The sequence below is a fragment of the Triturus cristatus genome, chromosome 7 (assembly GCF_964204655.1).
Source record: "Triturus cristatus chromosome 7, aTriCri1.1, whole genome shotgun sequence".
Taxonomy (NCBI): domain Eukaryota; kingdom Metazoa; phylum Chordata; class Amphibia; order Caudata; family Salamandridae; genus Triturus; species Triturus cristatus.
In genome coordinates, this window is record NC_140590.1 from 1,726,652,645 (window position 1) to 1,726,676,745 (window position 24,101).

Here is a 24,101-nt window from a genome sequence, read left to right on the forward strand (position 1 = left end):
TCCTTCACTTAGCCAATCTGAATTCTTCACATTAAATCTTCTACATTGGACCCCGGCTCGTTTACATAAATTGAAACTACAAGATAGTGATATATGTTGTAATTGTAATCTTGTACCAGGCACCCATTCACACATGTTCTTTGAATGTACATTATAAAATTTCTTTTGGTGCCCGATACAGAAACACTTATCATTAATTTTTAATACACCTATAGAACTTTCTTTGCCTATGATTTTACCTGGTCCATGAGCTGCAGTTCCTCCTCCACCCCTCGACAATACAGATCTGGCGCTGTTAGATCTACTTTTATCCATAGCTGTTAAAATTATACTAACAGAATGGAAATCTTTTCACTCTCTATCTTATCATGCCTGGTGGGCATGGGTCTCATACCTACGTGGAGCTTATATTTTTGTTGAGAAAAAGCATTACTCACCTGCCATCTCTAGTAATGTTTTGCGGTCTCTGGAAAACTATATGAATTTGTCTTCTCAGGGGTTGGTAGCTCAGTATCCTTTTGATTCAATTTCTTAATTTATTTTTTTCCATCGGAGCAGATGTCCCCTCCCACCTTCTTTAAATCCTATCTTTTCTTTTGTCTGTCTTTTCCTCAGTATTCTTTTTCTTCTTCTTTTCCACTTACCCCCGGCTGATCATTTTTATTTGTTAAACAATACAACTAGTACATGTTTTTGCAATGATATATGCAGTTGCTTTGCCTGATTCATATATCTTGGATTTATAATATTACTTGGTGAATTTGTAACATCTACTATATGTCATGATATTTAATTGCTCACCTCCTTAAAATAATGACACATTTACCATTCTTTTTATCCCAGTCCACTGACTCTTGCCATGAAATCTTTTTATTCTTAACATTTTTCAGAATGAATTTGTTTATATTTCACTCTATTCTGTTGTATTGTTCGTATATTGCAAATGTATTTCTCTTTTAATATGAAAAAAGATATTAGAACAAAACAAAAAAAGACTTTCTACGTTAAAGTTGGGCTTTTTAATTGAAAAGCACTTTAAAGAAGCATAGTATTTAATTTTGCTGAGAACGCAACCTAGAGGGAAGGAAAACAAATGTACATTTACAATTATTTAAAAATTGAAAGTAGTTGTGATAATAGTGTGAATTTACACTGCAATCCTGGAACAGGACTGACAAGATAAGGCCCATGTACTATGATTGCATGAATATAAATGGCAGGATTGGCAAGTAGGGTACATAATTCCGATGGATTATGCGGCTGGCAGGCAGCAGCTTGACTGTAAGGTTAGTTCTAATGTACCATAAAGGGCCCGCAAGAAGATTTTGCCCCAGACTTTGCAAACATTTCTGATGGATTGATAGTTTTTTTTTTTTTTTTAGTATAAAAAAAACGGTCTTTATTTCAAATTCACAAATCAGTTCAAAAATACGAAAAGCTCAGCCAACGCGTTTCATTCCCTCAAGGGGAACTTCATCAGGGCTGAAAAAATAATACACAAACCAACATAAGTACACGGCATAAACATATATAAAAGACAACTACAAACGGATATTAAAACCAATGCACAGGACTTCAGTGAAAAAACTACACTCATTGACACATTAAAATTTACACAACATAGCACATAAAAAAAAAATCATTAAATGCAGTTTAGCCATTTCAACCTCAAAGAGAAAGGGTTTTCAAAATAAAAAAAGAAGAAAAAACTATTTTATACAGATTGAATATACATTGAATGGATTGCACGAGGGGTGTGCAGAGGGTCTAATGCAACCCTGCAGAGGGTCTACTACAACAGCATTTTTCATGGGTTTCAAGCTGCTATATGCTTCGGCTGCCCTAACATGCCAAGAAGTGTCTCCAATGTGCCAATACCAGCCTTTTGCAACCGGTTCTTGCTATGCCAACAAGATTCTCCTGTATGCAAGCATCAGCATTTTTTCAATGGGTACCCCATGCCAAAAATTAGCTCCAGTATGTCAGTGCCAGCATTCTGCTATGGATTTCCCATATACCAAGTATTACTTCTGGTATGCAGGTACTAAGTGATACTTGTAGTATGTCAGTGTCCAGTATTACCTCTAGTATGCATGTGTCAATATTTGGTCACAGGTGCGTATCATGCGAAGAATTGCCCCCAAAATGCCAGCACAAGCATTTGCCACAGGTCTCTCAGGAAGCCAAGAATTATGTTCAGTACGCCAGGTCTCATTATTCTTCCTCATTTGCTCTCATTTATTCATTGTCAGTCACTTGCACTAACTCACTCCTTCACACTCATTTGCATGCACTCTTACTCTATCAATAATCCTCTCTCACTCACACTCATTCTCACTCTGGCGCACTCATAGTTTCTCACTCACACTCAATTGAATTCACTCTTTTCTAAGTGACTCTTTCTCGCTCGTTCTCACTCACACCCCTCACACTCTCTAACACTTACATTCATTATTTCTCATTCATTCTCACTCACTCTTATTCACTTGCTTTCATTCACAAGCACATATGCTCATACATACGAAAACGGATTCTGACACATGCATGCTCTCAGATACAAATACAATATCACCGTCGTACATGCACACAACATACACTTAAATGCAAGTTGTGCTATTATATCAAACATGCAGTTATATGAAACTTAATTGATGTCAATTATGTTGATGTCATCAGAGTTAAGGTCCTGTGACATCATTTCCTGGGAAGACTTGCGGATCAAGGTCATATGATGTCACTTCCAGTGATGTATTTAAAAGCAAAGAGTCTGTGATGTCACTTTCAGTTCCCATAGCATTTTGTTCAATCAATACCCATGCAGATGAACTTTCACAGCTTCTTAATTTAGCAGCAAAGACAATAATTCTGGCTGATCATTGATCACTCAAAGTACCTCTTCATCAGTTTATAGTTTTATGCTGGTGTGGTGTTGTGGATGGACAAGAAGCGACATGCACAAATAAGTCAATGGGCAGATGATGATAGATGCATGAGGGAATGGATGAAAGATTTAACACATGGATGAGTGGTTAGTGCATGGGCAGATGGTTGGGTGACTGGATAAACGCATCCAAGCACGCTCCGCAATAAAGAGGGCCATTGGAATTATGCGACTGTGCAGCGATTTTCCTGCGACTATAGATTTGAGGCATTTGCCACCTAATCCATCATCTGCCGCATAATCTGCAGATTTTAACCCAAAAGAAATATTTTGTTGGATTGATAGTTTTTGTATCTTTTATACCCAAAACATGCATCTTTGTTGGTGGGTATGTCATTTTCTTCAACAGATTCAGGTTAGAGATTGGAAAATTGTTCAGCACTCAAGGAATTTAACATGGGGTGTGCGAAGTTGTAATGTGCACTAACTTGCTACACATTTCTGTAAACTCTTCAAAGTGCACAGCCTGCACAGTGTAAATAAAACAATGGACAGGTATTGTAACTATTTCAGCAATGTGAAACAGTTCCTGCCTCCACATGGGGCTTTGGATGAACACCCCCTGCTCAACTACATTCCCCTTTCAGTGACCCGAGCCCCACAAGTGCCCTGCCCCTCCTTTTCCTCCTAGCATTGTCCCAAGTCGCATTGTCCCATATCTCCTGTGATTGTACTACTCAACATCGGTCACCAGACTATCGTGGTACAAGAATATCGAGGACAGAATATCGAAGGACAAAATATAAAAAGGTAAGTGCACATAGGAAAGTATAGATTTGATGTTCACCGTGAAGATATATGTACTGCACAGATACATATATGTTGAGTTAGATATAGAAAATCTAGACTTATCTGTCGATTTTGCTTTGATATTTTGGCCTTGATATTCTGTCCCATTGATATTCTGGGGTCGATATTTAGGGTGCACACCCATCCAGCGAAGGTTACTCTGAGTCTTTACATCTCCTCATACCCTTCACAAGCCCCTGTGCTCCAGCCATCCTCTGCGCACAAGCCTGAGCACTCCTTGTCTTTTACTCCATCATGGGGGTCAACAACTGTTTTCCAGTTGCAGGATTCTTATTCTTCACGGGCGGTGATGTCGGTTGGTAAAACTCCACATTCCCAATTCACAAAATTTGATAAGCTTTGTGAAATAACGCAGCGGACTCCGTCACTGTAAGTACAGCTATCTTTATTCAATCTGCTGGTACCGATATCCATAGCCCAGAATGACCGTTACCGCTGGGCGCCTGCAATAGAATCCTACCAACATTCTAAACGGTCAAAACGGGAGAGGACAATGGGGAAGGGGAGGACGGGAAAGACCAATGAGAAAGATTAAACATTACAACACATCTCCTTCCTATAGGACATTTGAAGTACAATAAATGTGGCGTGGAAACAACGATATAGTCAGCAAGGAAACTTTGTCACAATGGCTACATACATTACAATATCACAAATTGTCAGAACCAGAAGGAAACAAATTATGCGGAACAACCATTATGTCATACTGTAGTCTCTATGCCATATGGGCTTCTTGCATTGGTTTCTTAAATCCCTCCCTCCGGAACTGGAAGTAGATTGTTCCATGGCTCTTTGAGCTTGCTCTCGAAGAGGGTCACACACATTGATGCTGTTATCTCTGACAATTCTGTCCTGGCTCCAAATTTGCCCATCTTCAAGACAAACCACATTTTTGAACACTTTAGTAATTCTTTTCCTTTCAGAATACTTGGAACTACCTGAAAGTGTGTGTCTGGGAAGTTTCACCCTTACCCATTCCCCCACTTCCCAGCTAGTCTTCTTCTCTGGTACTTTTGAGTTGTACCTATCCATATAACGCCCTTGATGGCGCTGTACTCTTTCCATTATCTCGTCTCTATTGACTGCCCCTAAGTCATTTCCCACCAGCCATAAAGGACTTAATCTGGTGCCAGGTTCCCTTCCTTTAAGGGCCTTAAAAGGTGTAACCTTGGTTATGGAATGGGGTGTTATCAAATATGACCAAATCATATTGTCTAATTCAGTCTTTATGTCAACTCCTTTTATAGTGTTTAATTGAATGCAATCCTTGATCATTCTGTTCACCCGTTCCACAAGGCCATTAGCCCTGGGACAATACAGTGCAGAATATTGATGCTTCACGGAAAAGGTGTGCAAAAACTCTTTCATCAACACAGACGTGAATTGGACACCATTGTCCGTAATCAGAACTTTAGGTATACCTTCCTTTCTAAATACCTCTTGAAGGAATTTGATGACAATACTGGTAACTACACTCTCGACAATTTTGATCTCAACCCATTTTGAGTGGTAATCTACTAACGTTAGTATAAATTTACCATTTAATCCCTTGACATCAATGGGCCCAATAATATCCAAAGCCAATTTATTCCAAGGTGCATCAGGAACTTCTACAGCTGAAATCTTCCCCTGTTGTATATGTTTACTTTTATCACTATAAGCACAACTAACACATTGTCTTATATTCCTCTCCACCATGGAATCCATGCCTGGCCACCAGTAATGTAATCTGATCTTGTTTTTTGTGAGACTACAACCTAGGTGTCCTTCATGAGCTAACACTACAATTTTCTCACGTAAGTTTTCTGGAGGTACAAGTTTACTACCTCTATACACATTATCATCCTGTATAAAGAGCTCATCTCTCACATCCCAATATCCTCTTATACTGTTATCTACTCCTGAACATCCACTGGGCCACCCTTTAGTTACAAATTCCTTCACACTCCTAAGAGCAGGATCACCGCCAACACTCACCTTCCACTCATCTTCCTGAATGCCGTCCATTACCCTTGCCACCACAAATTCATCCACTCCATAAAAATCTTCTCCAGAAGCTTGTAGGGGTAATCTAGACAAAAAATCCGCTGCATGATTGCTGGGTCCTGGAATGTAAACAATTCTAAAGTTATACCCTTCCAACCCTAGGAACCATCTTGAAATTCTAGGTGTGGTCCTTTCAATATTTTTGACAGAAAAAGCATTCACCAAAGGCTTGTGGTCCGTTTTTATAACAAATGGGATACCCCATAAGAACACCCTGAAATGTTTAACGGCCCAAAAGCATGCCAATGCCTCCCTTTCAACTACTGAGTAACGTGCCTCCGCCTCAGACAGTGACCTGGAAGCAAAAGCCACAATTCTTTCTACCCCATTGACCAACTGGCTCAAAGTTGCCCCTAACCCCTTGGTACTGGCATCAGTGGTGAGTATGGTGGATTTGCATGTATCAAAATGCCCCAGGAAAGGTGCGTTACTGATACCTTCTTTAAGGTCATGGAATGCCTTCTCGCAGTCCTTGTCCCATGCAAATTTGACATCTTTCTTTAACAATAGTCTCAAAGGATGCGTAATGCCCGCAAAATTTTTTACAAATTTGGAATAATATTCCGACAACCCTAGAAAGGATTTTACTTCATCTTTAGTAGTAGGTGTAGGTGCTGACTTGATCGCATTTATCAGGTTGATTTTGGGTTTTATTCCCTCACGCGATATTACATGTCCTAAATAGGTCACAGATCTTACACCAATCTGGCATTTCTCTTTCCTCAAAGTCAGGCCCGCACCCTTTAGTCTACTTAACACTTTCCTGAAGTTCTCATTATGTTCCTTTTCATCTTTCCCAAAAATTAATAGGTCATCTTGGAAGCACAACACAGAGTCTATACCTTTGAGAATACCCTGCATCGCTCTCTGGAAAACTGCAGCCGCAGAAGCCAGACCAAACGGCATCCTACGAAACCTGAACGCCCCAAGGGGTGTTATAAATGATGTTAAAGGTTTACTATCGGGATGCAACTCAATCTGATGGTATGCTGATGACAAATCAATTACAGAAAAAAACTCAGCCTCACCTATTTGACTTAACATCTCATTGATGTTGGGTAGGGGATGTCTATCAATCCATATATTGTTATTCAATTCCCTCAAATCAATGCATAATCTTATAGCTTTGTTGTCGGCCTTAGAAGTAATAACAATGGGAGCAACCCACTCCGCATTCTCAATAGGTTCAATGACATTCTGTCTGACTAACTTCTCTAATTCTTGTTTGAGGGGTTCCTTAAGTAAAATAGGCACATTTCTACATTTATATGCTACAGGTTTAGCATTTTCCTTTAAAATTATTTTGTGTTGGTACTCCTTTAGGCATCCTAATTTCTCTGTAAACACCTCAGGGAATTCCTTAATTAATTCAGTGCCACAAACGGATCTATCCACTAGAAGAACAGGACTTTCAGCACTGGGATCAAGTTTGATACCAAGATCTTTTTGGTGGGCCCACCCTAAAAGATTCGAACCTTTCTTGGCTACATACACCTTACCTACTGTGCTGCGTCCTTTGAACATAATCCTCATAACAGCCATACCTACTAATGGTATAGGATCCTTGTTGTATCCCACAGGAACCACGTCAGGCTCAATGAGCGACACAACTTTCTCATCAAATTTAGATAGAAATGTTTCACTATTGATAAATGTAAAAGGGGAACATGAATCAACATAGACTTCTACTTTCCTCCCTTCTAATTCTATTTCACATTTAGGTAAGTCTACATTATTCACACTCATATTCCTTTCAACTTTGACCTGTAATACAAATCTACTATTACTCTCATCTTGCTGATCAATGGTGTTTACATTTTTCTCTGTCATGTCTTTACACATACGCGCAAAATGTCCCTTGCGGTTACATTTTCTGCATAATGCCGATCTTGCCCAACATCCCAAACTATTGGCTAAATGACTGGTGCTGCCGCACCTAAAACATTTCAACTTGTTATCCATTGTCAATGTTTTCTTCTGGTGCTCATTAAAATTTTCAAACTTCTTCTTACTGTTTACAGCATAAACCTGTTTCAGTTCCTCACTTATTCTATTCACGTCCTTGTCACTAGAGACAGACATTTCTTTTATACAAACAACCGTGTGCTCAATACTCTTGGCAATTTCTATAGCCTTCCTTAAATCTGGATTCCCAACTAACAATTTTTCCTGTATTTTCTTATTGTTAGTGCATCTCACTAACTGATCTCTTATGAGCGAATCCGTCAACTCATTGAACTCACACGTATTGGCCAACCCTCTCAGGATGGCAATATAATTGCTCACACTTTCGTTTTTTCCTTGAATTCTTCCATAGAACTTGTGTCTTTCCAGAACTACATTTATCTCATCCGCAAACTGTAATTCCAACTTTCTCAGAGTGACATTATACACATCTCTTTCCTCTATTTCCTCGTCATCTTCCTCAATATCTGGCAGACTATCAAAAACTTTTCTTCCCTCCGCTCCCAGATTATGAAGCAAAATATGCTGTCTACGTAGTGCTGAAAACCCACTTGCGCCAATAGCTATTAGATAAGTCTCAAAACCTTGTTTCCAGTTTTTCCATGTCATACTGGGTTCCCCGGCTTCTGACAGAAATGGAGGCGGTTGGCTCATACTTGCTGCCGCCATGTTGCTCAATACAATACTTAATGTGCTTAATAAATAGAATAGCAGTGGACTATAACTATGCTCTTTCTGTGGGATTTCCACTGTTTACTATTCCACTACGCAGCTTCCGACAGCACTGGAATTTCCTGTCACTTCACCTCATAAACATAGTACATGGTGCAAGGATTCACCGCTACACATTGAAGGGATAGTATTGCCCCCTAGTATAATTTGCCAGAATTATCAATGCGGCACCAAAACTGCAGACTCGCCGATATTTCTCTTACTTCACTTAGAACGCTGAATCCACCACAACGTTAGACGAGACACCCGGAACTGACAACTTCCTCACAGCCAGTTATGACCCGGATGATTTCTTCTTCCTCACAGCTACACGGCATGAATCTCGTTCAAGTCACGCTGTGGCGACGCCCCTCACCGCGCTGCTCCTCAGGTTACTCACAACCCGGATGTATTCAACACGCTCCTCCCCTGGGTTGTGCTCGCTGGTTCACAGAGGAAGCGGCGCCGATGATCCTGAAAACTTCGCGTCGACAGCACTCCTTGTACCTTAAATCCAAACTGAAACCGTGAACATCAACAGTGCCTCTGGGCCACACACGAAGGGGATATCGATGGTTGCCCTTCACGCAACACTCGTCGCCAGTGAAATAACGCAGCGGACTCCGTCACTGTAAGTACAGCTATCTTTATTCAATCTGCTGGTACCGATATCCATAGCCCAGAATGACCGTTACCGCTGGACGCCTGCAATAGAATCCTACCAACATTCTAAACGGTCAAAACGGGAGAGGACAATGGGGAAGGGGAGGACGGGAAAGACCAATGAGAAAGATTAAACATTACAACACTTTGCCCAGATTTGCCAATGCAAAGATCCCAAATTAGAACAACTTCACAGGGGAAGGAAAAACCCTTCCCTACCCCTAGATTTAGAGTAAGCACTCTAACATTGTTGACGTCAATTGCAAGTGCTTTTCTACATACATGCAGGAGACTGGACATGGTTCTAATGCTAAGGCTGAGCCTTTATTTTTGGTTTTGGGATGGGATAACCTTGTAATGTCCTTTGCTTCTAGGGGTATGAATAAAGTGAAGGAAGAGTCATCTGTAAACCGTAGTTTCCACCAATAAAAAACAAAGTTGCAAACGTCTACAAAATATTACTTTAACTATAACTCCAATGAGGTCAATAGTTTAAACAAAATAATTTCCTCATTAAATTAATTGCAGTTTGTCAGGGTTATGGTAACATTGCATACAAATATGAAATTTATGATTAGAGCTTAGCAGCAGGTACTCCTGCGCAGTCCATCCACGATTTCTGCACACAACGTGAAGAGATATTTGTAATTGTTGCCCGTTGAAATATTCTGAGCCTGCCAAAATATATGTATCAATCAGGAATATGTATCAGATCATTAACTTTGGCTAGCAATCGCATCTGAACTTTTGATATTAAAAAACGAACACCTAGCATGGCCTGGAGGAAATGTTCTATTTATATTGAGACATAACCATCCTTCCCCCATCCGTTCTGTAAACATCTACGGGGCTGTGGTAGGAGACTGTTACACAGCTTATCCCGTAGTCTATATACAACACTGCAATGCTTGTAATCCACCAATGCTCAACAGGGGCCAGGTCAGAAACTCTCCTTCTCTCGACATTTCAGCTCCCTTCTATTACCCTGAAAGCCATTGCCAATAGCAGTCTTCCTTGTTTCCCCAGATCTCCTTCTGTTGATCTCCGATAACTCCAGCCTCTTGCTGAGGTAAATTTCTGCAGTTCTAATCTTGTCTTTCTTCTCACTTTGGAATCATACACTAAAAGGCTGCTTCTTCCTTAGAACCCCCCCCCCTATAATGCAAGAGACAGACAAGCAACCTGTTGTGATCTTTTGAGTTGTGCTGCATGCGCTTGCTATTCTATCTCCATGGCAGCATTCTGGTTTAGACAGTTGACTCCTGGAGTAACAGCAGGCTGGCAGCAGGAGTTGGTGGTTTATGCCTCATGACAGAATAAAGCTTTAAAACCTACCTGAACGTGTCTTCGTAATACTGGTGACGAGGGAAAACTTGCAGGGGACATGTTACCACCAGCTCTCCCCATCTTTGACGAACCCACGGATGTCTTCTCTTCAGAGCAAGTTGCTGTGAAACCCGTGAAGCAGTGTTCTTCTGCCGTCTTCAAGGAACTTCCTCCTGTGACTCCCGTTTCTGTCCGACGCTTTCTGCCAATTTCGGACTTTTTTCAAGGTTTTCTCTGTTTGACGGTGAGTAACTCGAGACGGAGCTCGAGACTTCCCCACCATCTGCCCATCATCACACACGTCATCGTGCACGTCGCGCACATTAAATTACGCGCGTGCGTGCGGCCATCTTGTTGAGCTGTACCTTAGCAACTCACACGGAGCCTCACCGATCCGGAATTAACCGCGTCTGGATTCATGATCATACACTGATGGAATGAACAATTTCAGGTATGATTCTGCCGTTTAAACAATAAAGCTGTTTTTGCCTGCACTTGGATTTCCCCTACTATTTGAAAACATCGCAACTATTTTATATTGTTTCACAAGGTTCTACAATTAAACTTTTTACCTTTCTGCCAGCACTTCTATTATTCTAGAATCTTTTGAATTACCACACAGTTATCTCTTTGACAAGATTGAAGTATTTATTATCTGTTTATTTTTCAACTTTTACAAAATGACAATTCTGCAATCTGTTTTTCTATGCTGGTAGTAGTCCAATTTTTAACTACACATTATTTGACGGTGCAAAATGTATTTATTTATTTATTTCACCTTACAATCCATTTGAACTTCACCATGTCTGCAACTAACATGAGTCAAACACCTCCATTTCTCTGCGAAAAAGTGAACCGCTTTTACCCTGGAAGCAATGGAAGTTATTATTTGACTCTTACCTAGTTGCGATTGGTGGTGAAAAATTCTCAGCTCACAGAAAACAAGCAATTATTCTCCATAACCTAGGGATTGAAGGACGCAATATTTACGAGAGCATTGACGCAATTCCTATTGGTGAAGGGAGTGGAGATGCTTCAGATGTTTTTGGTATGTCCATGAAAATGTTGGAAAAGTATTTCGAACCTCGCATTAACATCGTTTTAGAAAGACATAAGTTCTTCATGAGAGTCCAAGAACACAATGAAAAAGTGGGCAACTATGTAGCATCACTCAAAACCCTTGCTCGCACTTGCAAATTTGGTGATTTAACGGATTCACTAATTCATGACCAACTTGTTAGATGCACTAACAGCTCCAGAGTGCAAGAAAAGCTTCTTTCAAAAAATCCTTCACTCAAAGAAGCTGTAGCCATTGTCGAAGGAATGGAAAATACGTCTGGTTGGGTCAAAGAAATGAAAACCCAAAAATCTACTCCTGATGACACTCCGACACTGAGTAGTATTCACAGAGTAACCCAAAAAGAATCTTGTCCTTGCCCTAGTCATCCTCATGAATTAGTTGATAATGTGTCCAAAATTGTCCGAGGTCCTAAACCAAAGACATTTTCAGACTCTTCGAGAATGAAATGTTACAGATGTGGTAGTAACAATCATTCTTCCAATTATCCCCAATGTTACGCTAAGAATACCACTTGCCTTAAATGTGGAATCAAAGGTCATTATGCAAGAGTATGTAAGTCTGGAGGAAGTGTACGCACTAGCGATGTCACACATGAGAATGTTAGCTCAAATGTCTCAACCAAAACCACAATGTTAAGTGTAAGAAATGATGGTGCAGTAGATGCTGAACATATTCACATGCAGGAATGTGACGTGGTGATTGGGGATAAATTGTTTGTTGTTTTAGCTGACTCGGGTTCCCCATTTACTATGATTGGGAATGAAATTTGGGACAAGAAGCTTCCTGATCTTGAACTGTTTCCCCCTGATATAAATCCTGTGAGTTATGGAGGTTCACATATAGATGTAACAGGTTATGTCATTTTGAAAATCCATTTTAAAGGTAGAGAGACAATTGGGAAAATGTATGTGGCCAAACGTGGTGACAACCTCCTAGGATGGAGGCACCAAAGGGACTTGGGCATAATTTTGAACCCTAATGCTAGATGTCCTTCAGAACAAGTCATGTTAGTGGACCACAATTTATCATTTAGTAAGTTTTTGATGAATTTCCCCAGGTTTTCTCTGATAATTTAGGTCTACTTAAAAATTTTGAGCACCGAATTATACTCAAGGAAAGAGCCTTACCAGTAGTACATAAAGTCAGAAAGGTTCCCAATATGATGTTGATACCTCTTGAGTGTGAACTCAAAAGACTAGTTTCCCACAATATTATTGAGGAAATTGAATCCTCAGAATGGTTGACCCCAGTGGTTTTGGCCCCGAAGGATGGAGGGAAGAGTATTCGGATGTGTGCTGACTTGAGAAGCCTAAATAAATGTATATGGGTAGATCGTCAACCACTTCCCAATATCTCTGAATCGATTACCATACTTGATGGTGCAAAAGTTTTTAGCGTTTTGGATTTATCTTCAGCGTACCATCAAGTTCCCGACCATCCGGATTCCAGACACCTCATATCGTTCGTCATACCACTCGGGGCCTTCCGATTTAACAGAATGCCATTTGGATTAGCCTCTGCGGCTGCTTGTTTTCAACGAATAATGAAATTGGTTTTGAAAGGAGTTCCCAATGTCATGTTTTTTCAGGATGACATTTTAATTTATGGCAAAGATGACCTTGAATACGATACAACTCTGAGAAGCACTCTTCATAGACTGGCCAACAGTGGTTTAACTGTCAATCTCATGAAATCTAAAATTGCCGTGTCTTCTGTAACATATTTGGGTCATGTGATATCAGGGGAGGGCATTCAACCTAAATTAGATCTAGCAAAAAGTATTCTTGATGCTCCTGCCCCAACTGACAAAGAGCAAGTTTGGTCCTTTCGGGGACTTGCAGAATTTTATTCCAAATTCATTTAAGGTTTTGCCTCCATTGTAGAGCCTATCAGAGTTTTACTAAAAAAGGGTGTACATTTTGATTGGTCCCCTGAGTGTGCTTCTGCTTTCAGTCTTGTCAAAGAAACTATTGGTAAAATGCCTACTGTGGGTCATTTCGACTCCAAGAAGAAAACAATTCTCACTACTGATACAAGTTTGAGTGGTCTTGGGGCTGTACTTTCACAATTGGAGTGTGGAGAAGAAAGGGTTGTGGTGTTTGCCTCCAGGGCATTAAAGAAATCAGAACAACAATACTCCTGCATTGAAAGGGAAGCTTTAGCCATAGCGTGGGGGATTCAAACACTTTAAATTTTATTTATGGGGTATTCCCTTTGTAGTCAGATCTGATCATTGGCCCCTTGTGCAAGTGTTCTCCTCTACGGAAAGTGAAAGACTCACTCCAAGACTAAAGCGTTGGAGTGAAGGTCTTGAAGAGTACAACTTTTCTGTGGAATATCTTCCGGGCAAGGCTAACAAGGTGGCAGATTGTTTGTCACGATTACCTGTTGAGTACACTGAGAATTCCCTTGACAATGATACCTTCAGTGTTGCTTGGGTTAAGGAGTCACCATTCCTGAGTGTGAATGGGAGAGTTCCAGACTAGAAGATACTTTGTTTCCAACATTAACACGTTTTGTTGTAGAAGGTTGGCCTAATAGCAAAAGTGTGGATTCTGATGTATTTCCTTTTTGGGCAGTCAGGTGTGAACTCACTCTTTCTCATGGACAACTCATGCGCTGTGAAAGAGTAATTCCTCCTGATGGACTTAGATCTAAGCTAATTAATTTAGCCCATGAAGGACACCTGGGAAGAGGTCTTACTAAGTCTCGTTTGTGTGAAAGGTATCGGTGGCCGAAAATGGATGGACAAGTTGAGAAAGTAGTTAAGGAATGCAACAAGTGTAGTTCTTGTGATAAGTCCCGGATTGTCAACAATACTCCACTTTCTCCTGTTGATGTTCCCAAGGAACCATGCATGAAATAGGGTTTAGATCTGATGGGTCCTTTTGAGCTATTAAATCCTGGAGATAGGTTTGTGATTCTTTTAGTGGATTATTCATCTAAATGTGTCTCTACCAGGTGTGTCAGTTCAGTAAGTAAAAGAACTGTGATTGATTTTCTTAAAGATGAATTTGCTACTGAAGGCGTTCCAAAGCACATTGTCACTGACAATGGGCTCCAGTTTGTTTCGCAGGAAATGCATGAATTTTTGAATGAGTATGGCATAGTGCATCAGAGAACTGCTTTGCATTTGCCTCAAGCAAATGGATTGGCAGAACGCAACAACAGGGTAGTCAAAGCGTGTGTGCAAAGAGCTGTGGTATCGAGACTTCCTCTGAAAGTAATTTTAAGAGACACATGCTGGGCTCATCGCACTGCTGTTAACTGTGTTTTGCAGAGGTCCCTATTTCAGATATTACATGGCAGAGTTGCTTCTTCTAAATTCAATCCAACCTAGTTACCTCCAATCGAAGGTCCTATTTTAAGTGAGGAAGAGGTGAGTGGTAAAATCAAAATGTATCAATACTCGTACAAACAAAGATTTGATGAGAAAAAATCCACCAAAATTGTAAAATGGGTGGTTGGCGAATGGGTTTGGGTCAAGAGACCACGCTGGCACCAAAAAGGGGTCACTGATTACATGGGACCTTTTGTTATTATTGCTGTTTACAGAAATGTGGTCACTGTACATAATGGTGGTAAGTGGAGTATGTCTCGGTTGGCAAAGTTCCATGGTGATAAATCTATATTTCCATCATGCCCAGATGTTTCACCAACCTTTGATGCACTTTCCAATAGAGACTCTCCATCTCACCCTTCTAGAACTCATCGACTTCCGTTAAGGTATGAGGATTATGAAATGTCCTAATTTCTCAATTTTACTTATTTTTGCAGGAAATTGTATTTGAATTTATATTGTTGTTGATATTGTACAAGATTTACTTACATTATTGTTTTTGTCAATTTGTTCTTTCTTTTCCTTTTTGTTTCCTCTGTAAGGGGGATGTGTTGTGATCTTTTGAGTTGTGCTGCATGTGCTTGCTATTCTATCTCCATGGCAGCACTCTGATTTAGACAGTTGACTTCTGGAGTAACAGCAGGCTGGCAGCAGGAGTTGGTGGTTTATGCCTCATGACAGAAGAAAGCTTCAAAACCTACCTGAACGTATCTTCGTAATACAACCTCCCTGGAAGAAAGACCATTGTTCAGGCTTGTCTCTTTCGGAGCCTTCATAAAAGTTAGGCTGCACCAACCCACACCTTACCATACAGGTGATTTTTTGCATCTAACACTTCTCTCCCTACCTCACCTAGAGCAAGATTTTCCTCTTCCAATTTAAATTCATGTGCAGTTCCAACCAAAATTCAGAGTACATCCAGGGTAGAAATAATTAGATTTGATTTGCCACGTACCTTCCTTTTCGCAGTGTGGAGCCATTGATCCATGTCCATTCAGAAGTGATGTCATTGTACTGGAGGCCGATCCAATAGGAGCGTCTACTCATTTCTATGTCCTCTAAGAAATCCTGGAAAGAAACATCTGTTAAGTTAAGTTTTAGGATTTCCAAATGCTGCCTGGTACACTCAACAAAAGGGTCTTTTTATATCACATACACAGAAACACACACACGCAAACACACATACACACACATATACATACACACACACTATTAATTGAAACAGCTAAAGTTATAGCTGGGAAGCAGTGGTTAGCAGTTGCAATCGTAGCTAGGGCATAACATTTAAAAACTCTATGAAATTCAAAAATTCAACCCAACATTAAGCTTATCTCCCACCCCCACCATACCAAACTAACCTTATTTCTCACCCTTCCCATTACTTAGAAAAACTGAACATGAGATGAAATAGAGAGGCTGCGTGAGTATTTTCAAAAATGTGCAGATTAGTGTGTCAGAGATGGTATGATTGAATGGAGAAGTTATTTGAAATAAGAATTGCCAAAAAAAATTGGCGTGGGAGGGTTTTGCTACTTTGTGAAAACGTCTGACATTGATTAGTCACTTTGTTGCAATGGATGTGAGGCCTGTTAGTACATCATAGTGTGCATTTTATATCTCCAATATCTCAGAGTATCATAGTGCCCATGTATGCTTTCGTTGTCTTACACATTTTTCGCATAGCAAATATGGAGCCCATCTATACGTGATCATTTTAAGTCATCCCTGATATTGTAGATTGTGTAATGTGGTACAACATGAGTGAAATTTTAACTAGGTAAAAATGCACGGCGGGGTTTTGAGACTGGGTTAATGTGGCTAACAAATTTGGAAATTCACACCTTTTTAGGTTTTGTTCAGTAGCCACTTTTGACTTTGTTTTTTCAGGACATGAATGTAATAATGTGAACTTCAAATCACATGGTACATATTTTATGAGCCAGTGCACACATTCTGGAAGTGGTTTATTTGAAGTTGTGGTAAATCACACCTGCTCCAGCAAATGCTAGAGGTGTTGCTAACAACCTGCTGGGATAGCTGTCACTTGTGCTGGGCCCCTTGACCCTTTTTTATTTAAGGTTGAAGGAGGCAGTGGCGGCTTCTCAGCTAAGGGGAAGGAGCGTCACCCCACTGTTTTTAAGCAGTGTAAATAAAGGCAACATAAAATGATAATAACAAAGTTATTATGATTTTTTTTTTCCGTGCTGCTCTGCAGGTGGGTGGGGCTGCTGTGCTTTCAGAGCAGGACAGGGCAGGGGAGCAGTGGTTTGCCCACTCCAAGTGCACAATTACTGTTTGGCCGGCCCTCTTGGGCTATCCAAACAGTCATGCGCACTTTGCATGTTCTCCATAGAAGGCTGCATTACAGCCTGCATGGAGAACATGTTCAGGCCCCCAGTCCCCGTCTGAGCAACAAACGTTGGCGCTCAGACCAATCAAAATGCTGCATTGCAGCATTGTGATTGGTCAGGGAGCTTGGGTGCTTAGCAATCACAACACTGCATTGCAGTGTTGTGATTGGTCAGGAGAGCCTGGGTGCTTCCTGGTTCCTGTTCAGCAGAGTCCTGATGTGGAGGAGAGACCCGGCAGTGATAAGGTAAGTTATTTATTTACTTATCTTTTACAGCCCCCCTCGCATCTGCCCCAGCCTCACCACCCCAGATTGGTGCCGGCCGACACAGAAGGAGGCTTGGCACAGCTGACACTTGACCCGTCCAAGTCTCAAATAGCAGCATGCCTTTGTGGTACAAAAAACAGATACCAAATTCAGTGATCAATCACCCACTCACAGACCTTACATCCTCAGCGAACTAATGACCATCACTCTGTTGGCGTGGAAACCAGGGTCAAGACACGCTGCTGAGCACCAAGTCAGCAGCTACCATTTTGCTATTCATTCAAAAGTTATTTCAAGTCCAATCACTTATTATTCACTTGCAGTCAGTAATGCTGGATCAATTTTCATAGTGGGGTAGCTGCCATCAATTTTGTATCACAGCTGGTATATGGATTGTGAAAAATGCACGCAAAAAATGGGTGTAGCAAATTTGCAGCACCCATTCAGCAGGAGAATGGTAAAGGGGTAGCATGTGTCCAGTGGTGCATTTTGGAGCAAACTGTTGCCAATATATCGCTAAAGCATGGTGTCGTAACACACTGTCCTTTACATACAGCACATTTTCGAATGAAATGGCCACTAATTGTGCACAGATATATCATTTTACTGATAAAACTACATAGCGCACAAATGATAACTTGTGGAATATGGTTTTCAGTGACAATTTATCATTTGCGCATCACCAAGTATGGTATCTTGATTATTTGGATCCTATTATAAACTCACACTCCAGAATAAAATAGATGTCTCACTATTGTTTTTTTTTGCTGCTGATATATTTTGAAATATACTTAGAAATATTTGTACCCTTCATTTACAGGTATTTAAATTTTGTCTACTCATTTCTATGTCCTCTAAGAAATCCTGGAAAGAAACATCTGTTAAGTTTTAGGGTTTCCAAATGCTGCCTGGTGCACTCATCAAAAGGGTCTTTTTATATCACATACACAGAAACACACACACGCAAACACACATACACACACATATACATACACACACACTATTAATTGAAACAGCTAAAGTTAAAGCTGGGAAGCAGTGGTTAGCAGTTGCAATCGTAGGTAGGGCATAACATTTAAAAACTCTATGAAATTCAAAAATTCAGCCCAACATTAAGCTTATCTCCCACCCCCACCATACCAAACTAACGTTATCTCTCACCCTTCTCATTACTTAGAAAAACTGAACATGAGATGAAATTGAGAGGCTGCGTGAGTATTTTCATAAATGTGCAGATTAGTGTGTCAGAGATGGTATGATTGAATGGCGAAGTTATTTGAAATAAGAATTGCAAAAAAAAATTGGCGTGGGAGGGTTTTGCTACTTTGTGAAAATGTCTGACATTGATTAGTCACTTTGTTGCAATGGACGTGAGGCCTGTTAGTACATCATAGTGTGCATTTTATATCTCCAATATCTCAGAGTATCATAGTGCCCATGTATGCTTTCGTTGTCTTACACATTTTTCGCATAGCAAATATGGAGCCCATCTATACGTGATCATTTTAAGTCTTCCCTGATATTGTAGATTGTGTAATGTGGTACAACATGAGTGAAATTGTAACTAGGTAAAAATGCATGGCGGGGTTTTGAGACTGTGTTAATGTGGCTAACAAATTTGGAATTTCACACCTTTTTAGGTTTTGTTCAGTAGCCACTTTTGACTTTGTTTTTTCGGGACATGGATGTAATAATGTGAACTTCAAATCACATGGTACATATTTTATGAGCCAGTGCACACATTCTGGAAGTGGTTTATTTGAAGTTGGGGTAAATCACACCTACCCCAGCAAATGTTAGAGGTGTTGCTGAAAACCTGCTAGGATAGCTGTCACTTGTGCTGGGCCCCTTGACCCTTTTTTATTTAAGGTTGAAGGAGGCAGTGGCGGCTTCTCAGCTAAGGGGACGGAGCGTCACCGCACTGCTTTTAAGCAGTGTAAATAAAGGCAACATAAAATGATAATAACAAAGTTATTATCATTTTATGTTTCCGTGCTGCTCTGCGGGTGGGCGGGGCTGCTGTGCTTTCAGAGCAGGACAGGGCAGGGGAGGAGTGGTTTGCCCACTCCAAGTGCACAATTACTGTTTGGCCTGCCCTCTTGGGCTATCCAAACAGTCATGCGCACTTTGCATGTTCTCCATAGAAGGCTGCATTACAGCCTGCATGGAGAACATGTTCAGGCCCCCAGTCCCCGTCTGAGCAACAAACGTTGGCGCTCAGACCAATCAAAATGCTGCATTGCAGCATTGTGATTGGTCAGGGAGCTTGGGTGCTTAGCAATCACAACCCTGCATTGCAGTGTTGTGATTGGTCAGGAGAGCCTGGGTGCTTCCTGGTTCCTGTTCAGCAGAGTCCTGATGTGGAGGAGAGACCCGGCAGTGATAAGGTAAGTTATTTATTTACTTATCTTTTACAGCCCCCCTCGCATCTGCCCCAGCCTCACCACCCCAGATTGGTGCCGGCCGACACAGAAGGAGGCTTGGCACAGCTGACACTTGACCCGTCCAAGTCTCAAATAGCAGCATGCCTTTGTGGTACAAAAAACAGATACCAAATTCAGTGATCAATCACCCACTCACAGACCTTACATCCTCAGCGAACTAATGACCATCACTCTGTTGGCGTGGAAACCAGGGTCAAGACACGCTGCTGAGCACCAAGTCAGCAGCTACCATTTTGCTATTCATTCAAAAGTTATTTCAAGTCCAATCACTTATTATTCACTTGCAGTCAGTAATGCTGGATCAATTTTCATAGTGGGGTAGCTGCCATCAATTTTGTATCACAGCTGGTATATGGATTGTGAAAAATGCACGCAAAAAATGGGTGTAGCAAATTTGCAGCACCCATTCAGCAGGAGAATGGTAAAGGGGTAGCATGTGTCCAGTGGTGCATTTTGGAGCAAACTGTTGCCAATATATCGCTAAAGCATGGTGTCGTAACACACTGTCCTTTACATACAGCACATTTTCGAATGAAATGGCCACTAATTGTGCACAGATATATCATTTTACTGATAAAACTACATAGCGCACAAATGATAACTTGTGGAATATGGTTTTCAGTGACAATTTATCATTTGCGCATCACCAAGTATGGTATCTTGATTATTTGGATCCTATTATAAACTCACACTCCAGAATAAAATAGAGGTCTCACTATTGTTTTTTTTTGCTGCTGATATATTTTGAAATATACTTAGAAATATTTGTACCCTTCATTTACAGGTATTTAAATTTTGTCTACTCATTTCTATGTCCTCTAAGAAATCCTGGAAAGAAACATCTGTTAAGTTTTAGGGTTTCCAAATGCTGCCTGGTGCACTCATCAAAAGGGTCTTTTTATATCACATACACAGAAACACACACACGCAAACACACATACACACACATATACATACACACACACTATTAATTGAAACAGCTAAAGTTAAAGCTGGGAAGCAGTGGTTAGCAGTTGCAATCGTAGGTAGGGCATAACATTTAAAAACTCTATGAAATACAAAAATTCAGCCCAACATTAAGCTTTTCTCCCACCCCCACCATACCAAACTAACGTTATCTCTCACCCTTCTCATTACTTAGAAAAACTGAACATGAGATGAAATTGAGAGGCTGCGTGAGTATTTTCATAAATGTGCAGATTAGTGTGTCAGAGATGGTATGATTGAATGGCGAAGTTATTTGAAATAAGAATTGCAAAAAAAAATTGGCGTGGGAGGGTTTTGCTACTTTGTGAAAATGTCTGACATTGATTAGTCACTTTGTTGCAATGGACGTGAGGCCTGTTAGTACATCATAGTGTGCATTTTATATCTCCAATATCTCAGAGTATCATAGTGCCCATGTATGCTTTCGTTGTCTTACACCTTTTTCGCATAGCAAATATGGAGCCCATCTATACGTGATCATTTTAAGTCTTCCCTGATATTGTAGATTGTGTAATGTGGTACAACATGAGTGAAATTGTAACTAGGTAAAAATGCATGGCGGGGTTTTGAGACTGTGTTAATGTGGCTAACAAATTTGGAATTTCACACCTTTTTAGGTTTTGTTCAGTAGCCACTTTTGACTTTGTTTTTTCGGGACATGGATGTAATAATGTGAACTTCAAATCACATGGTACATATTTTATGAGCCAGTGCACACATTCTGGAAGTGGTTTATTTGAAGTTGGGGTAAATCACACCTACCCCAGCAAATGTTAGAGGTGTTGCTGAAAACCTGCTAGGATAGCTGTCACTTGTGCTGGGCCCCTTGACCCTTTTTTATTTAAGGTTGAAGGAGGCAGTGGCGGCTTCTCAGCTAAGGGGACGGAGCGTCACCGCACTGCTTTTAAGCAGTGTAAATAAAGGCAACATAAAATGATAATAACAAAGTTATTATCATTTTATGTTTCCGTGCTGCTCTGCGGGTGGGCGGGGCTGCTGTGCTTTCAGAGCAGGACAGGGCAGGGGAGGAGTGGTTTGCCCACTCCAAGTGCACAATTACTGTTTGGCCTGCCCTCTTGGGCTATCCAAACAGTCATGCGCACTTTGCATGTTCTCCATAGAAGGCTGCATTACAGCCTGCATGGAGAACATGTTCAGGCCCCCAGTCCCCGTCTGAGCAACAAACGTTGGCGCTCAGACCAATCAAAATGCTGCATTGCAGCGTTGTGATTGGTCAGGGAGCCTGGGTGCTTAGCAATCACAACCCTGCATTGCAGTGTTGTGATTGGTCAGGAGAGCCTGGGTGCTTCCTGGTTCCTGTTCAGCGGAGTCCTGATGTGGAGGAGAGACCCGGCAGTGATAAGGTAAGTTATTTATTTACTTAACTTTTACAATCCCCCTCGCATTTGCCCCGCCTCACCACCCCAGATTGGTGCTGGCCGACACAGAAGGAGGCTTGGCACAGCTGACACGACCCGTCCAAGTCTCAAATAGCAGCATGCCTTTGAGGTACAAATAACAGATACCAAATTCAGTGAGCAATCACCCACTCACAGACCTTACAACCTCAGCGAACTAATGACCATCACTCTGTTGGCTACGCCTGCTGTAGCATTGTGGAAACCAGGGTCAAGGCACGCTGCTGAGCACCAAGTCAGCAGCAACCATTTTGCTATGCATACAAAAGCTATTTCAAGTCCAATCACTTATTATTCACTTGCAGTCAGTAGTGCTGGATCAATTTTCAGAGTGGGGAGCTGCCATCAATTTTGTATCACAGCTGGTATGTGGATTGTGAAAAATGCATGCAAAAAATGGTTGTAGCAAATTTGCAGCACCCATTCAGCAGGAGAATGGTAAAGGGGTAGCATGTGTCCAGTGGTGCATTTTGGAGCAAACTGTTGCCAATACATCGCTAAAGCATGGTGTCGTAACAAACTGTCCTTTACATACAGCACATTTTCGAATGAAATGGCCACTAATTGTGCACAGATATATCATTTTACTGATAAAACTACATAGCGCTGCTGCTGATATATTTTGAAATATATTTAGAAATATGTGTACCCTTCATTTACAGGTATTTAAATGTTGTTGTTTGTTAGAAAATGCTATCCTACACTCTCCTTGTACCCCAACAAGATTATTACATAAATCACTTTACAAAACCCTCTCACTTTGCAGTCAGAGAAAGCAAGGCAAACGCCAGTATCACCTTTGAAGAAAATGCAGTCATTTCTCAGGAGACATAGCCTGACATTTGACTTCTATATTTCAAAGAATTACAAATACGACAAGGTATAAAGAAACTTTAAACACAATTGTATTGCTCATTCACCTTTTAAACTACAGCGTAGGTATTTTTGGGGTGCTGCAGCAACAGCTGAGCCCCTACTTCCAGTGCCTATGCATGCAGTCTCTCAAGCACTGACAGGCAACCCTAGTGTGCATGAGGAGCATCATGTTGGGTGATGTTATGAGCTCTCAGAATACAAATGCAGTGCTAAATCAAAGCAGGTGGATAAAAGTGGGGCACATCGTCTGAAAGATAGAAAACAGTGAAAAAGATAGAAAGCATGGGTGATAAACAACGAGGCAAAGTGAGATTAAGAGGCAGAGAATGTTTGGTGGTGGATGAAAGAAGCAAGAGGTGGAATTAAAAATACACAATCTTAGTATTCGGAGTCCCAACCTTGGAACTTCTGTTTACAGCCTTCTGAGCAAAACATTGCGTCACAGAAAGTTTATGTAAGGAAACAGGCCATTACGTGTGTGCCCTGTACAAGTAATGGGTCCACATTTGCCCTCCCCTGGGAACCAAACACCATATTTTAGAGCTCGCCTCTCTCAGGTTAGCGGAGCAGAGCAGCCCAAGGCTTACTGAAGGGAGGTGGTGTGGGCTTGTAATCACCATTTACTGGCACACAATAATAACACTCAGTAAATGATTGTGTAGTCTGTGCTTTTTCTTTTATAAAAGGAAACGGGTATTTTCAAATATACCTAAAGGGGATGGAAATACCTTTTGATGACATTGTGGAATCACCTCTGACTCCCTAAAGGTGTCAAGTTCAACAAACCACATGCAAAAACTATCCTCTTAGGAGTAAAAGCAATTATCAACCATGTGTGAAAGCACTTAGTAATAACAATAAAGCTTATGAACTTTG

At 40.9% G+C, this 24,101-nt stretch overlaps 1 protein-coding gene across 1 annotated transcript in view; it reads right to left on the reverse strand.

Moving 5' to 3' along the window:
* The window catches only part of LOC146812907 (killer cell lectin-like receptor subfamily F member 1), a 67,867-nt gene that overhangs the window by 28,112 nt on the left and 15,654 nt on the right, over positions 1 to 24,101 (reverse strand). Inside the window, exon 3 of the mRNA XM_085615224.1 lies at positions 15,839 to 15,951. Within this exon, the coding sequence (XP_085471350.1) occupies positions 15,839 to 15,951 (113 nt within the window). The remainder of the gene's footprint in view (positions 1 to 15,838; positions 15,952 to 24,101) is intronic.